Genomic DNA, 17056 nt, shown 5'->3' with positions numbered 1-17056 from the left:
ACAAGAATCAGCTCTGCTTACAGCGTAACAGGATTTTCAACACCTTGCTATTACTCTCTCTTTCCAGGGTTCCTCTGAAAATGCCAACAGTACACAGTCTTTGGTTGGGTTGTTAAATAAATGCAGAACTCCTCAAGGACAACGACTGGTCAGTCAGTGGATCAAGCAGCCACTTATGGACAAGAACAGAATAGAAGAAAGGTAAGCACTTGTTGGTATCCCTGTTAGCACTTTACTTCAAGTCTCTCTGTTCTTGCTAGAAATCTGCTCTGTTTTAGCAAAACAAGGCTTGTATGAAACAAACAGCTTTGTGATGTGTATGTGCTTTGTTAGAAGTACTTAAAGGATTGGTTGGAGTTTTCTCTAGATGGCAGCGTAACTTTTTAAACACTATCTAACTCATCCTATATTGTATTTTCAGTTAGGAGCTTTTATCTCCTGCATTCATTTACTAGTTGTAAATAGACTAATGTACTCGGGTAGGCTGCTGTTGTTTTAAACCTTAGCAATTCTAATCCTTGGTAAGGGGGTGGGGGACACAAAAGTAGGGTTAGTATTTTAATTCTTCTAGGTACCAGCCACTTTTTGCTTCATATCTAAGATTAAAATATGCAAGATGAGGTACTTTTAGCATCCTGGTCTGTCCTGACTACTTCCAGTGCCAAATACAGAAATTTGGGCCCTCCTCTTTTCTTCCCCATTCTCTCCAAGATTACTTTGTTCATCTAGACTGCGGGTTGCCAGCCAATGGCTTGGATTACCATTTGACATGCAAAACAGGGAGAGTGGCATCCAGGTCTAGAGTGCAGTGCTGGCGAAGGGAGTGGCAGCCTGCCTTCAGAGCGAGCTGTCTTATTTTAGCTCGTGGCTCCAAAAGGTTGCCGATGACCCCTGATCTAGACTGCTCTCCAGAAATGCATTCTGTTTTAAAATTCATTTTGGAGGGATTTGTGCAACTGGGACTCAGCATCATCTTAGTTACAGGCTCATTATGCAGCTCAAATGCAATCCTTTGTATTTCTCTATTGCTGTAGTAGCTGAATGCTTTGAATACATGAAAGTTGTTATTGGAGCTTGTTGATGCATCCTCAGTTTAATTTTTTTAAATTTACCTACGTGCTCTTACTGGTAAATGTAGACCCTTCAAATGTGGTGAATATTCAAATTCATTTGAAGAAAGTAGGTAGAAATTAAGTTGTAAATGATGGGTATATCCAGTTACTGCAATTTACATAGCCTACAGATGTTGGTAAATATCCAGTTCATTTATGTGGCTTCATTGTAAGATAGGTAGCATTTGTTTGACCTACCTCTTATCTTACTTGAATGAATAACTCCGTCACCATGGTCCATGGCAAAGGGAGACAACATTACTGGTGGAACGGAGTCAAAGCATAGTAAAACCTTCAAAGCTCAGACAATTTGGGACTCTAGGATTAGGCTTCTCTGCCCTGTCCTTGTAGCTCAGTCTCTGAACCCTGCTTTGCTGAATTTCCTGGTAGCATTCTTTGTGCGTTTCTGGTAGTACTCATATTTGAAAATTATTATAACTTAAAAAAAAATCAGGAAATTCTTAGATAAAAACTACATTAAGTTGGAGTGTGACAGAAGGTATTGATGTTGACCTCCATTCTGTAATGACATTTTTGGATGGGAGAACATTACAATTAAATTAAATTAAATTTGGGACTGGTAACAAAAAATTGCCGTTAACATAAACTTTGCATGATTGTATGGCATTGCTACAGAGTAGTTGAGGTTGTCAGGGTATCTTAAATAGGTATTTCCATACCTTCACTTTTTGAATTTCTCAAACGTTTACCTTACCTCTGATGGTTTTGCTCATATTTTAATGTCTTGTTTTGAGGTAAAGTTTATTCAGCATCATCCTTGCAATGTGTGTAATTATATGCTCTTTCAGTGTTTAATACCATTTTAACCTGGCTTGTCTTGGGGCTGTTTTTATACTTGACTGCTTTTTAAGATGCAAAGAATAATTTCAAGACACAAGACTCTTGAAGGATGTGAGATGGGTTGGTAAACTACCAAAGATGTACATGACTGCTTTTTGGTATAAATTGGGGATATTGAATGTAGGGCTCACAATGCTGTTCCATTCAGCTTGTTGGGCTACTGATGAGCCAGGGAATTTGGGTATGTAGCTAGTGGGGTGGCAGGGCCTTCTACAGAAGGGGTCCTTTATCTTCATTGAACAGGGCCCTTAGTAGCAGGGGTCATGCAAGGACTGTGGTCCCTGACTGCTCCTACCAATGCTGGCCCTGTTGCTTGCTTCATGGATCTGGACATTCCTGTTACCCGAATCCAGTCTGGTACACAGGGTGAATTTGATACCCGTGGTATAAATTAACAGAGTTGATTGAATTTTATTAGTAGATGTTAATCTACTAATAAAATGCTGAGTAGAATTTTATTAGTAGATAACTTGCACACACAAGTTATCCAGGAATCCTAAGAATTGAATTCAAACGCTAGGAGTTTCTTCACTGACAGTTAAGTCAGCTCTGGGATGACACCTTGTTGCATTCAGTTGATACTACAAGTAGAATTGAGGGAGGGGGTAGGTTGAATCTTAATGCAGTGGACTTTGGATAGACCGCTAGTGGAGAGAATGTTTTGATTTTTTTGTTGAGGTTCTGTGGAACCGCGGCCCTTTTTACTTCTTCCAAATGATATGTTCAAAAAGACAGTGTGTTCCTCATCACCTTGATGAGACACTAGCTCATTATTAACTTGAAGAATGCCATACGCAGAATTACTGTTGTCATTTCAAAGCAGTGCCAAGTTCTGTGTTACCAAAAATCTGGGACCATTCAGTCTTTAGAAACACAAGGTTACAGTTTGTCTATGATGAGGACCTTTTTTGTGAGTTTAGACCCAGAATTAAGGGAAAATTAGAATTCCCTTAAGGATTACCATTTTTGTGCGCCAACTCAAGATGCAATTGTACTTCCCAATGATCCTCTATTCCCTATTAGCCGGTAAGGTATTACTATTACTCAAGTCAGATAAACAATCCATTTATTGATTATACCCTAAAGCACAAGAATGAGCACTTCGGTGTCTCTGAAAAACAGAATATAGCAGCTTTCTGAAAAGCAGAATATAGATTCTCACGTATCCTGCTGGGGAGATACAAGAGGGATACAGGAGGGAAGAGGCATGCAGACTGGCATCAGGCTGTTTTGAATTTGCAATGGTCTTCCCCAAATCCTGCCTGTTTACATCCAGTATTTATATGTGGCTTATTTTAACAAATATTCTCTACTTGCCATGTCCTGTTTCTTTTACTTCGCTGGCTGAGGTGGTTGTGACATCTGCAATGGTATACTTTGCAATGGTTTGGGGCTATATTCAGTTAACAAAGACACCTTTTCATTTCAACAGGAGTCTAGCTGACTGCATACAATTAAATTGTTATCAACAGGCAAAGTATCAGTTGTTACTTTTAGTGACTATTAAAGTGCTTTCAGGGGGGAGGGGAAAAAAAAGGAAATTATTTGCGTTTGGCCTAGCCTAATATTAGTGGCCTTGGCAAACAGATTCTTATTCTACTTTCCTTTCCTATCCCGTATGACTTAAATGCAAGCTTATTAATTACTGACTAAGCTTAGTGGTTATTGATAACATACCAGCTTAAGCCAGGGCTGTCCAACTGGTGACCCATGGGCTGCATGTGGCCTGCAAGGGGTTAACACGGTCCACTTGGACCACTAGCTGCTGCCCTTTGTTCCAGCTGTAACAGCAACAACAGCCAGGGTCTTGGGACACCCCTCCCTTCACTGGTTTCTGTTGCCTGACCCACCCTCAGGGAGCTTGGCACAGTGTAGCTGGTGGTGCCAGTTAAGTCAGCAGCTTCCAGTGTTGGTACAGTACAATGCCATAGCCCAGAGGGACCTGCAGGTGAGGCAGGGTACTACTCCCATGTGGGGGCAGTGGTGGGGGTTTCTGCTCATGTGTGCGATGCCACTTGTCCACTCATTTGTGTGCATGGTGCAGCCAGGTGCGGGGTGCCCGTCCACACATGTGCATAGTGTACAGCTTGGAGGGCTTGTGGGTATAGCTTGGAGGGCTTGTGGTCCCTGAGGTGTGCAGTCTGCGGGGTGTGCAGCCTCGGAAGTTGAGCCATCCTGAGTTTTGCTAGGTTCATAATCTGCACCAGTCAGTGTTGTCTGTCAGTCATTGACAATGTCTGCAGCATATAGATGCTGTCTGTGTTCTGCTTGTTTGGTGTGAGTGCAGTTATATAATACACAATAGCTTTCATATCAGTTTTGTATTTTGGGAGTGGTACAAGTTTTTTTATAGCACTGCCAGCTGGAAGAATGCATGACCTTTTCTTAATGTTTATTCCCGCAGTGCAGTGTATTCAGAATTGGATGTCTGGTCATATTGCAGAAATGGAGCTTCAAAATCTTGTTCAACTGTTGTAAGACCTGCAGGTGGTGCAAGTCATCCTTCAGAACAAAATGGATGGAGATGCTCTGTTGGTTCAGAGTTCTTAAGGAAATAAATTATTTTACCAATAGAGTATTGTTCAGTTATACTTGCGTGCCCACGTGTGTTTCAAGCCCTTAAAGCTAAATACTGAAATAGTAGGAACAGTGCAAATTAATGCATACGTTAATTTGTAATTTCTCTGGAACATAAGTTACCTGGTCACTTGCTGCAACAGCTTTGACTGAATTTGAGGAAGTCCAGGTTCTCTTTAACAACTGGGCTCTGCCTACTGTTTTCTATTTTCCTTTTATATATAAGAAAACCAGCTATAGCTGTACAAAAAATGCTTGCAGCATAGAGTTGGAAGCCCAGTGAAGGATGTTTGTGTTTCATGTTTTATAAACAACGCCATTTTGACACTAAACTCTTCCTTTTATAGCTATTTATTTATAAAGAATAGCCAATACACATTTTAATCAATTGGTACCAACTTTACAAACTACAGTAATATACTGTAAGAAGTGTTTGCTATTTTTACGCGACAGATGTTTTGAAAGCCTGAGAAACTAGAAATGTTGCTGCCTGAAAAGTAGACCTTGCTGTGTTATGCTGCAGGGTGTGACCTCTCCTTTAGGATGTATCTGGTTAGTTCCCTGCATTGGTGGTTCATCCAGGTTCTTCTGGAAAAGTCTCACTTTCTAGTGCACAGAAAGGTTGAGACTCCAATTAACCCATTCATTCTTACAAACCTTTATAATCATGTTGTGGCTTTTGGAGCATCTAGGAGCTCAGCTGTGCTTGGAACTCCAGGCTCATAACAGAACTGTCCTGACCCAGAAAAATTTATGATCTCAGTATACTGTAGGACTGCACAGTTTTACCATTAATCATCTGCTTGTGTTGTTTTGATGTTCAGATTTTGCTTTGGTAGCTACGCGACTTGTCTGGGTTAGGGAAATTAATCCCATTCCGAGCAGCCTTGCAGACACAAGTCTGACAGCTAGATGTTAGAATCTTTTATTTATCTGGGGGGCTGGGATGATTAAGTAAAAGATAGGATATAATTCCACTGATTGCTGATGTGCTAATGAATGTGACAGGAGTTTATCTAGAGTAGACTAAAACTAGTTTAGATAAAACAGGCACATAGGTCATAGCTAACCCCAATTCTTTTATTAAATTGTTGCAGAGTAGATTTGGATTTAACTTTGAACAACAGGGCAACATACTAACTAGTTCCTGCAAAATGTTGGCCGTTAAGATTTATCATTTCTATTGCTGTGGTTAGTAGGGTAACAGTGCTTTGGATAGGTGTCCATCTTGCAATTTAGAAGGTGGACTATGTGAAGCTTAATTTAGGCAAGTATTGGTCTGCATTTTCACTAAAGGGAAAATAATCCTGTTTAGGATTGGATTAACTTCATGCTTTTTAAAAGTTAGACCATGAGAGGAGTGCTGAAAGTACACTTAATGGCTGCAAAGAAGTTTGGAGATGTAGATTAGTTTCGTTGTCAGGGATGATCACTCCTATGGGTCAAGTAAGGGGTAGTACTTGAGTCTGTTGATGGCTAAGAAGGCTGATCCTGGAGCCACAGACTCTATGGCAGATGCCACAGGGGGTGGTTAAAGGGAGGTTTGGACCACATATTTCTTGGTCTTGTTTCCTTTCCTTTTGCTTTGGCATTTTTCTGCCTCCAGAGCAAGGCGTTTTTCCTCAAAGTAAGATGTACCTTCTCTCAGAAGGCATTGCCATGTAGTCCTGTCTTCGGTTAGTTCTTCTCAGTTTGTGATGTCAATGCTACACTTCTTTGTGTTCACCTTGAAGGTGTCCTTGAAGGGCTTCCTTTGGCGTCTGCATGTCCTTTATCTTTGGCTGATTTGGGAGTATAGCAGTTGTTTTTGGTAAATGTACATCAGGCATGCACACTGAATGCCCTGTCTATTGCAGCTGGTGTTGAATAATCAATGCTTCTATACTGGTAGTGTTAGCATCAATAAGAAAACTGGCATTTGTGCAATTATCCTCCCACTTTGCCAAAAATCTTCTGGAAGTAGCGCTGGTGAAGGTGCTGCAGGCTTTTCAGATGGTCCCTGTAGGTCACCTAAGCTTCACAAGCTGTAGTGAATAGTTGTGGTTACCACAGCCTTGTATAAGAGGACCTTTGTTCGAGTCCTCATGTTGTGATAATTGAACACACAATGATACAGTCTTCCAAAGGTAGAGCTGGTACATCGGATCCTATACTGGATCTCCTTGTCGATGTTGGTCGTCTTTGAGAGATGGCTGCTAAGGTATGCAAAGTGTTCAGCATTTTCCAGCTCCTGTCCATCAATGAGGATCTTTGCTGGAGGAGTTGACTGGCCTGGAGTAGACTGGTGAGACGCTTGTTTTTCTGATGTTAAGGGTCAGTCCTAGGCACTGGTATGCTTGAGGAGAAGCAGTTAATGGCCATTTGTAGGTCCTCCTTAGCATGTGCAAAAGCAGAACAATCATTGGCATACTGATCTCAGTGTTGTTTTCATCAAACTAGTCCTGATGGTGTTGGGTGATAAAGCCAATTGATTTCATGCAAGCCTCATGGATGGTCCCTTTTAGAGCTTGCCAATCTTCCTTAACACAAGTGTTATCATTTTCATTCCTAAAATTGTCGAGTTTCATATTGGGATGTGTTTGGAGGACTTTGGTGTCTAGGGGTCTGAAGACATTTGATGTTGTACTGTCTTCGGACTGATTTGGGTTGCTTTCGATGTTGCAATCCTGATGGACATGACTGATCTCACTAAACAATGATCAGTCCAGTAGTCATCAGCTCCTCTTGTGACATGCATGATGTGGACATCTTTTAGAACACGTGCTCTTACGATGACTTTTGTCAAGGAGGTGACAAAGGAGGTGCCCTTGTTTTGAGCAGGATTATTGCCATATTGTTTTGTACCTGTCATGTTGTCTGAAGATAGTAATGACAAGATCACGTGCTGCACATTTACTGAGTAAAAGGATGCCATTAGAATTGACCTTACCCACTCCTTCCTTCTCATTGGGCCCCACCACATGGTAAAGTCCCAGCCAACTCTCGCATTGAAGTCTCTGGATGATCTTGTCCTCTTTTGGGATGAAAGTCAGGATTTAATCAAAGTCAGCAGAAAACAGTTTCATTTGTTCTTCCTGGGCAGTGAGTGTTGGGCCTAGGCAGTAAGTGTTGGGGCATATACACTGATGATGGTAGCAAATGAATTATTGGTCAGTTAGAGGTAGAGAGTCATAAGGCGCTTGTTATTGCCAATAAGGTGCTTATTATTGCCAATAGGGAGTTCAGTCATTCGGCTGATAATCTGGTTCTTAATGGCGAAACCAACACCATGTATTCGCCTGTTTCTCTTATTTTAGAGTGGTGGTTGCAAGACATCACTCTTTTCAGAAGCATGACTCATAATTGGCTCGGTGGATAAATTACTATAAATAAATATGAAACAAGCTGTCAGTCAACTGACAGACATGGGGTGGGTGTTTTGTAATTAGTCTCTACTTTTAAAGGACTTATGAAACATGTCCAGACCCAGTCAATGGTAAAGATTGAGCTGGCTCTTTCTTTAGATAGGTGGATTCATTGCAGCTGCTTAGTGGCTTATAGTTGCTGGTAGAGGTATATGAAACTCCCAAGTCATCGTTTCAGAGATTCAAGTCTTTTGCTGTTTGCATTCTGAGGTTGAGATTTGAACAAACGTGTACCAAAACTGCAACTTACCTGAAACACTCAAATTTTGCCTGACTTCAGGCTTTGTCACATTTTTACACTTGAAGCACAAGTAAGAAATAACATGAAAACATTGCCTTTTTCTTTCTTCAGATTTCAGTGGTTGCAAGCATAAGTTTTTGGCTTATGATTTTGTTTCTGATCATTTGGGAGAAATAATAGATTTTTACATCACTCTCTTGAATAATAAGACTCCCCAGTCAGCCTTCAAAAGCTGAATGACTTAACTGTATGATTGAATGGAAGCTTGTAAATGGTGAACGTGCATGATTGCTTTGTCACTGTGGAGATTATGATGTTCTGGATTCATTCACTTAATTTAAAGGAGCAGGAGTCTTGCACGGGGTTTATTAGATTAGAGCATCTGTTCTTTTTAATATGCATGGGCAAACACTATGATAGGTCAGAATATGAAATGACAACTAAAAATAACAATAGAGCAATGTCAGATAATTTTAGGGCCTACATTTAGATTGTCTTTAATTTTTATAAATCCTGCTACAATGGAAATGTGATTGTTTTAATATTTTTACCTACACATTCTCCTGTTGTATTAGCAATATAAATATTGGAGCATCATGTCAGGGCAGTGAAACCAGAACTTGAATCTCTAGTTTGTTTTAAAATCATGCCAACTTAATGAAGTCTAAGGAGTGACAATCAAGAGAACACCAGTATCAATGGAGATAAGTGAAGTTTAGCTTTTTAGAGTTAGGGTTTGATAATATAAGGTGCTCTGTTACTAATGCAGTTGGCTGTTAAGTGTGTTGTAGAAATGTTTTTCTATAAGCTGTTTTTTAGTGGCATGAAAAATCCGCAGTTATGCATCCGTATGCCTGGATTTCTGAAGCACTTCAGCAGTTAACTTAATTTGCTTAGCACTGGTTGATATATTTTGTATGTTGGGAACCAGCTTCAACCGGTTTGGAATTTGTTTTTCGTAAAGGGTGCTGTAGTTTCAGTAGGCCTAATAACAAATTGGCAAATCAATGATTGCTACTCGGCTGCTGGCTCTGTTTGCTTCATTTTAATTATGGAGGATAGCTCCCCCCCTCCAAACCAAAAAAAACCCAAACCCCCAAAACCCAGTGAAAGTCTTTAGTGTCCTTTGTTAACATATGAAAGACATTGGGTTTTTAAATAGTTGATAAGATTCAATTACTATGCAGTTTTGTCTGTGGAAAAAATTTTTTTTTTGATGTTCAGGAAAGAAAAACAAAGGAAAGTCTCATTTGGGTGTTCCTGTCATCTTTAACAAATAACTTTGTCTTCCCTCCAGGAATTTGCATTTACAGTTAAGTTTCATGTATGTAAACTACTTGGTTTGAATGGTCAGGATTCAGTCTGAAACGAGGCATTTGATCAGATGCCTGTAGTATGCCACTGGTCTGTCTGCGTGATATTTGGTATTAATTCCCACAACAGTTGGTACCAGTTTGCAATTGTCTACATTAAACAAGAATTCAGGTCCATGGAACAGCTTTCTGTATTGTTGCTCAGAGGATATTGGAGTTGACCTAAATTTCAGTGGGAGTTCATAAATATCTTCAACAATGGAGATGCCTCTACTTTGTGTTCTATTGAGAACAAATTGTATGTTTTCCATGTATATTTTGTGTCTAAGTCTTCTAAAATAGGAAAATATGCCCCTTTACATCCTGAAACCTTGTTGGGTTGTAATTCAATCAATATATTCGTTCTTTACGTCAGTCTTTTGTCCCATGCACCGAGCTCGTTCAGTTACTGGTGGATTTGAATTCGAGCAACTAACATTTTACACAGGGTTGTAAATGCAGCCCACTCTTACAGAAAGCTAGACAACTAACGAATATATAATCTACAGTCTTTTATCATTTACTGAAGTTATTTTTGTAGTTTGAAAACCCAGATAACAACTTATTAAAAAAAAATCCCAAACCAAAAAACCCTCTTCTTTCTCTACTCTTAGGGTAATTTTGTTAGTTAATTTAAGATCTTTACTTCCATAAACTCCAGCCACTTATTCCTCATAAAATGGTTTCCCAAATGTAGAAGGCAGCTTTTAGATTAACTAAATCAGAGATGCATAGCACAAGCTTTCGTAAGCAGCAGCTTACTTCATCAGATTCTGCGAAGGGGTGGCATCTGAAATAAGCAGCTATTTATGAAAGCTTATGTCAGGGATGTCCAGTTGGTGGTCTGCATGTGGTTAATGTGCAGCCCCAAGCTCTCACATGGCTGCTACTCCCCTCTATCACGCCATCTGCAATGGCAGCTGGAGTCTTTAGGCTTTTCCTTCTCTTCTTTGGGAGGGAACAAGTTTGCGTACCTGTGCGGGGCAATAGAGGGGGGTGGCAATGCTCAGTGCAATAGTGGGTGGTGGGTGGAGGGATACTAGGTGGAGAAGGATACTAGAACAAATTACCTCGACTGGGCCCCTGGCTTGGATCTGGCTTGCAAAGCTGGCGTTCTTCAGCAGCGTTCCAGCAACGAGGAGCTGCCAGGTGGCAGGGAAAAGCCACTGTTGTTGGTGTGGTGGCAGCTGCTGTGTCAGAGTTCAAACCCACAGCCTGCACCTGTCCCGAGTACAGGTCTGAGGGGTGTGGGTCCCCACTTCCTCCCCAAGAGTGCATGCTGTGGTGGGGAGCCAGCCTGCCTGAGCCCGCAGCAGGGGGGAGTGGGAGCAGGGAGCTGTGGACCCAGGTCCATATCCTTGGCAGCTGAGGGCCCCCTCTGGCAGGGCTGGGGGAGCAGGGGCTGTGGGTAGGGGGGTGAGAGGCACCAGCAAGGCTGTGGGGGCTCTGGGTGGGGAATGTGGGGCACCAGTAGGGCTGGGGGGAGCTATGGGGGGGGTCATTTTAATCATGGAATTCTATGTTTTTTTAGCAGAGAATTTGGTATTTTTTATCACAGGAAACCAGGATCCCTGGTTATCAGTGACTGGTCTCAAAGTGGGAAGGTAGGTCTACAAGGGTTTGTTCAGGTCAGTATTTTCATCAGTGATTTGGATGATGGAATTCAGTAAAAAAAATAAGTGTAGAGTGGTGCCCTTCAGGAAAGGAGAAATTAAATGCAAAAACACAAAGTGGGGACTAATCTGGGTAGGCAGCAGTACTGTAGAAAAGGATATGACAATGATAGTGGATTGCAAATTAAGTGAGTCAGAAATATGGTGGTGTTTTGGGGACATTTTGAGAGGAATGTTGTATGTAAGGTGAGAGAGAATTATTCTGCCCTTCCTGGCAGTGGTGGGTCCTCAGTTGTGCTGTGTCCAGTTGTAATTAACACACTTTTTAAGAGAGATGCAAACAAAATGGAAAGTATAGAAGGGTTTGACAAGGATAAAAGGTCTGGAGAAACATGGCAGAACAAATGTATGGGTTTTGGTTTTAGTCTAGAAACAAGAAGAGGGTAGAGGATTGAAGTATTCCAACTTGTAAAAGGTTGCCATAAAGAGGATGGTGATCCATTGTCTCTATATCTGTTGACAGTAGGACAAGACGTAAACTTTAATTTGCAATATGAGGAAGAGAAGGGTTTAGTATTGGGAAGAACTTTCTAAGGATAAGGATAACTAAGCATTTATTTCTTGTAACCCAGGGGTTACAAGAAATAATGGCCACAAGCTAGCAGAGAGCAGATTTAGATTGGACATTAGGAAGAACTTCTTCACAGTTAGAGTGGCCAAGGTCTGGAACAGGCTCCCAAGGGAGGTGGTGCTCTCCCCTACCCTGGGGGTCTTCAAGAGGAGGTTGGATATGCATCTAGCTGGGGGCATCTAGCCCCAGCTCTCTTTCCTGCCTATGCAGGGGGTCGGACTCGATGATCTATTGAGGTCCCTTCCGACCCTAACATCTATGAATCTATAAGCAGTGAAACAAGTTGCTTAAGGAGGATATGATGCCTCGTGTTGGGAGGTATATACATGGACAATTCAAACCAACATTTGTCAGGGATGGTTCAAATTAGGATTAGCCAATCTGTGGTATGTGTGCCAGAAGTGGACCAGGGAACCGCTGTGTGTCACACGAGCCCCTGGCACTCAGTAAAAGGAGGTGATGCAGTGGAACTGGGTGGTGGCTTGAGCCTCCAGCCATGTGGAGAAGAGGCAGGATGCAGCTGTGAGAGTTGTCAGGTGCCACTGGTAATAGTCAGCGTAACCCTTTCCTGGCCCTGAAGCCACTGCTGAATTCAGGACTTTGGATCTTTGCTCACTAGGAAAAAAACAAACCCTCCCCCCGCCCCAACCCTTCCTTCATTAAAAAACAAGAAATTATGATGATTGCAGATCCTGGGGAGAGTTAACTTGGCTGTTGGTGAGCTCAGCAACTTTGGTGAAGGAACAGTTGGGGACTGTTTAGAAAAGCTGGATGTGTACAAGTCCATGGGGCCAGATGCAGTGAATCTGAGGGTGCTGAGGGAGCTGGCTGATGTGATTGCAGAGTTGCTGGCCATTATCTTTGAAAACTTGTGGCAATCGGGGTAGGTCCCACATAACTGAAAAAGGGCAAACAGTGTCCTTAAGAAAGGGAAGAAGGAGAATCCAGGGAACTACAGACCAGTCAGCCTCACCTCAGTCCCCAGAAAAATCATGGGGCAGGTCCTCAAAGAATCCATTTCTAAGCACTTGGAGGAGAAGGTGATTAGGAACAGTTGGCGTGGATTCACCAAGGGCACGTCATGCTTAACCAACCTGATTGCCTGCTATGATGAGATGACTGGCTCTGTGAATGTGGGGAAAGCACTGGACATAATATATCTTGACTTTAACAAGATTTTTGATATGGTCTCCCACAGCTTTCTTGCAAACAAGCTGAGGATGTATGGGTTGGATGAATGGACTGTAAGGTGGATAGAAGGCTTGCTGGATTGTCACGCTCAACAGGTAGTAACTAATGGCTCAATGTCTAGCTGGCAGCTGGTATCAAGTGGAGTGCCCCAGGGGTCAGTCCTGGGGCTGGTTTTGTTCAATACTGTATCTTCATTAACGATCTGGAAGATGGGATGAATTGCGTCCTCAGCAAGTTTTTAGATGACAGCAACCTGGAGTGGTGTAGTAGATACACTGGAGAGTAGGGCTAGGGTTCAGAGTGACCTCTGTAGAAAAGGACCTGGGCGTTACACTGGACAATAAGCTGGATATGAGTCAACAGTATGCCCTTGTTGCCAAGAAGGCTTACAGCATACTGGGCTTCATTAGTAGGAGAGTTCCCAGCTGATCAAGGGAAGTAACTATTCCTCTCTATTCTGAATTGGTGAGGCCACAACTGGAGTACTGTTTCCAGTTTTGGGCACCCCACTATAGAAAGGATGTGGAGAAGTTGGAGAGAGTCCAGTGGAGAGCAACAAAAATGGTTCAGAAGCTGGGGCACATGATTTAGGAGAGGCTGAGGGAACTGGGTTTATTTAGTCTGCAGAAGAGAAGACTGAGGGGGTATTTGATAGCAGCCTTTAACTACCTGAAAGGTGATTCCAAAGTGGATGGAGCAAGACTGTTCTCAGTGGTGGCTGATGACAGAACAAGGAGCAATGGTTTCAAGTTGCAGCAAGGGAAGTTTAGGTTGTATATTAGGAAAAACTTTCTCACTAGGAGGGTGGTGAAGCACTGGAACAAGTTACCTAGAAAGGTGGTGGAATCTCCATCCTAGGGGTTTTTAAAGCAAGGCTCGACAAAGCCCTGGCTGGGATGATCTAGCTGGGGATGGTCCTGCTTTGAGCAAGAGGTTGGACTAGACCTCCTGAGGTCCCTTCCAACCCTAATTTTCTATGATTCTGTGATTGATAGAACAACAGTGTCCTGCCTATGTTCCGTGTGGCTTCAAGCATCCTACTTGCCTCCGTATTGGTGGACCACAAAGTATACTCTGTTACAGGGTTGGGCAGTTATTTGGGCCTGAGGGCCACATAGGCATTTTTGGGGAGCTGTTGCAGGCTGGTCAGCAGCAACTCCTTCCTACTGTCTCAACAGCCCAGAGCCCACATGCCTTGCAGCTTCTCTCCACCTTCAGGACCCAGCAGCAGCCAAGTGCATGGCCCTGGCCTGCTCCGTCCCCCGCTCTGGAATTGCCCCAGACAGAGTGGACCAGCTAGGACCCCCACACACAGCCCTGACCCCAGTCCGCCCTGTGCTCGTTTTGGACCGGACCACCCATGATGAGCAGTGGCAGCAGCTGGGCAGAAACTGGTGCTGGGTGCGGAGAAGTGACCACCTCCTCCTCGCTGCTGCTGGACCCTTCTTGCTGCAGCCGGCGCCCAGGCTCCCATGCAACTCCTCTACTGCCACCGACCGCTGCCCTGCTGGGTGGCTTGGAGGCGGTGCTGATGGTGATGGTGTCGGTGGTGGAGAGGAGCCACAGACCAGCCTAGGTGTAGGTTTCAGGTGGCTGCAGCAAGAAGGACCTAGCGGCAGCGAGAGGGAGGTGGCTACTTATCCCCTGCGCCCAGCAGCAGCTTCTGCCCAGCTGCCACTGCTCATCATGGGCAGGTGGGTTTGGAGTGGGTGCAGGGTGGCTCAGGGCCAGGGCTGTGCACACAGGTCCCGGCTGATCTGGACCTGGTCTGCTCTGCTTTGGGTGGTTCTAGAGCAGATGCGGGGCAGGCCGAGCCAGGGCCAGTACAAGAGCAATGGCTGTGCATGCCCTCTTTGGGCCGTATTTTGCCCACCCCTGCTCTATTAATTATGCCTAGTGGTTGGGGATCAGAGCAGCACTTGTGGATGCATGGGGCTTAATTTGTGGCATACATACCAAAAAGGTTGGCCACCATTGGTTTAGATACTTTCTACACTTTATTGTTAGCGATTTCTTGAGGTCCCTTGTGGCCCTATAGGTTTATGACTATTGCACCAGGATAGTAGACTCTTTCTCTTGGTTTTAGCAATAGGTGGACTAGTTTTGAATACCAAAAGCTTCTTTGGCTAAATCCTTCATTTTTTGAAGAACTTGCTTTCTTATTGGCCAGTGTGGAAGAAAATCTGAGGCGAGTGATAATATGGGATTACCTTAATCCTTTTGCTCCTGTTCAGATGGTGTCTGCATAGTCACAAATATGAAAAAAATTGCTGTTAAAAAGATGCCATCGACAGTACTAAAATTTTGTTCTTTACACTTAATGATCTGAGCAGTAAAGTATAAATGCTTACTCTCGCTTACTGTCTTTGACTTTATAAATTAGTAAACATGAGCTGTTCAGATTATTGTGGAAGTTGGATCTCCAAATTGGTATGCTTAGCTAAATTAGGTACATGAATTGCCCCAGTGTGGACAAGTACTTTATGGATCTCTGCGCAGTGGAATTCAGTATTTTAATTGATTTTTAAACTGTATTGGTGGGCTAACAGATTTATTTCTGAAGATATAGCTTGAAGTGTTGACTTTCATGGTATGAAATGCTTTTAGTGGTCTCTCCTAATTTGAGACAGCTCAAGGTTTCTAATATGAGTATGTCTCATTTCTGCTGCAGTGCTTTTCATTCATTTTTTGTCTCATTTGCTTTTTGTAATGGAAAAAATATTAACCTTCTTTTCCCAAAAATATGCTGTGCATCTACCATCTCTCATTGGGATGGGATAGTAGGATCTGGCTCAATCAGTGCTTTAAAATTGTGTGTGTGTGTGTGTGCACGCGCGCGTGTGCGTGCACACACATATATATGGTGCAAAAAAACTATATGTATCGGTTATACCAAATTTCTGTCTTCAGTGTTATCAGTTACTAAACTTATTTTTAAAATAATTTATCCACAAAATACATGCCTGCTTGTGGAGACGTTAGTGGGTAAAATACCACTTGTGTAGAGAAGCTAGTCATTGTGACCCAGGGAGGTTGCTCTTTATTTCCTCTCATGTACCTTACATCCTTTCATCCACCTAAGAATATCCTCTGTTTATTGTTTTATTTAAAATTAGCTTTGGAACATTAAGACTAAATAACAGTTAATTTAGTCCTTGCACAGAATTTTTTTTTCTGTTAGTTAGATTGAATCTTTGTGAGTCTGTTTATTCTTAGGCAAAATTTTGCCAGACTTAATTATATATGCATTTGAAGGTCTTGATTTCCTTTTCTCATTATAAATGAGGTAGCTTATGATTTCCAATAACAATCCATTTTTACTTCTCGGTGAATGGCATAGATGGGTTTTCTGACTTGTTAATGCTGGTGATGTAGTAACAATTATCTGTACATTTGGATGCACCGATATGCATGATCCCTCAGAACATCCATTGTATATCTACAGGTGTTGAAAACAAGGTATTTGGGGAACTACATGTTGGAATTGAGCTGGGAGGGTGTGTGCAGGTATGTCTGTATGCACTGTATATCCAGTACTGTTTCTAATTTTTGTATAATATGGTAACTTTAAGAACTTACTGCTGCATTCTATATTAGATTCAAGTTTACCATCCTTACTCAAATTGTGTGGTCCTTCACAGTTTAAGTCATGGGTGGGCAGTTATTTCAGGTGGAGGGCCGCTTAACAAGATTTGGCGAGCTGTCAAGGGCCACATAGGTAGCTCTGCCCCTTGACAGGGGCCCCGCCCCCTGGCTGCCATCTTGGGACCAGAAGTGCCCCCCAACCCCTGGCCTTTGTCACCAGAAGTCCCTCCCCTTGTCCCTTGGAAATACTGTATTTTCACGCATATGCCCCGCCCACGGGTATAAGCTGCACCCACGTATAACCCGCGGAAAATTGTATTTTTGTAAATCCATGTATACACCGCACCCGTGTATTCCCCGCGGCGGCATATACACGGGGAGGTGGCGCAGCCCAGCCTGCCCCAGCAGCAGCAGCACAGCTCGGCCTGCCCAGGCCCAGTGGGGAGGCTACACAGCCCAGCCCTCCATGGCCCCGGCCCCCGCAGCCGG

The 17056-nt window shown here is 42.9% G+C and overlaps 1 protein-coding gene across 1 annotated transcript in view; it reads left to right on the top strand.

The window, feature by feature from the left end:
• The window catches only part of MSH2 (mutS homolog 2), a gene marked incomplete at its 5' end in the record, with an annotated part of 88971 nt that overhangs the window by 10128 nt on the left and 61787 nt on the right, over window positions 1–17056 (top strand). The window contains one exon of the mRNA XM_025205972.1: window positions 68–201. Within this exon, the coding sequence (XP_025061757.1) occupies window positions 68–201 (134 nt within the window). The remainder of the gene's footprint in view (window positions 1–67; window positions 202–17056) is intronic.

The sequence above is a fragment of the Alligator sinensis genome, unplaced genomic scaffold (assembly GCF_000455745.1).
Source record: "Alligator sinensis unplaced genomic scaffold, ASM45574v1 scaffold131_1, whole genome shotgun sequence".
NCBI classification, from domain to species: domain Eukaryota; kingdom Metazoa; phylum Chordata; order Crocodylia; family Alligatoridae; genus Alligator; species Alligator sinensis.
Note: the sequence above shows the minus strand (reverse complement) of the source record. Positions and strands in the feature narration are given on the sequence as shown.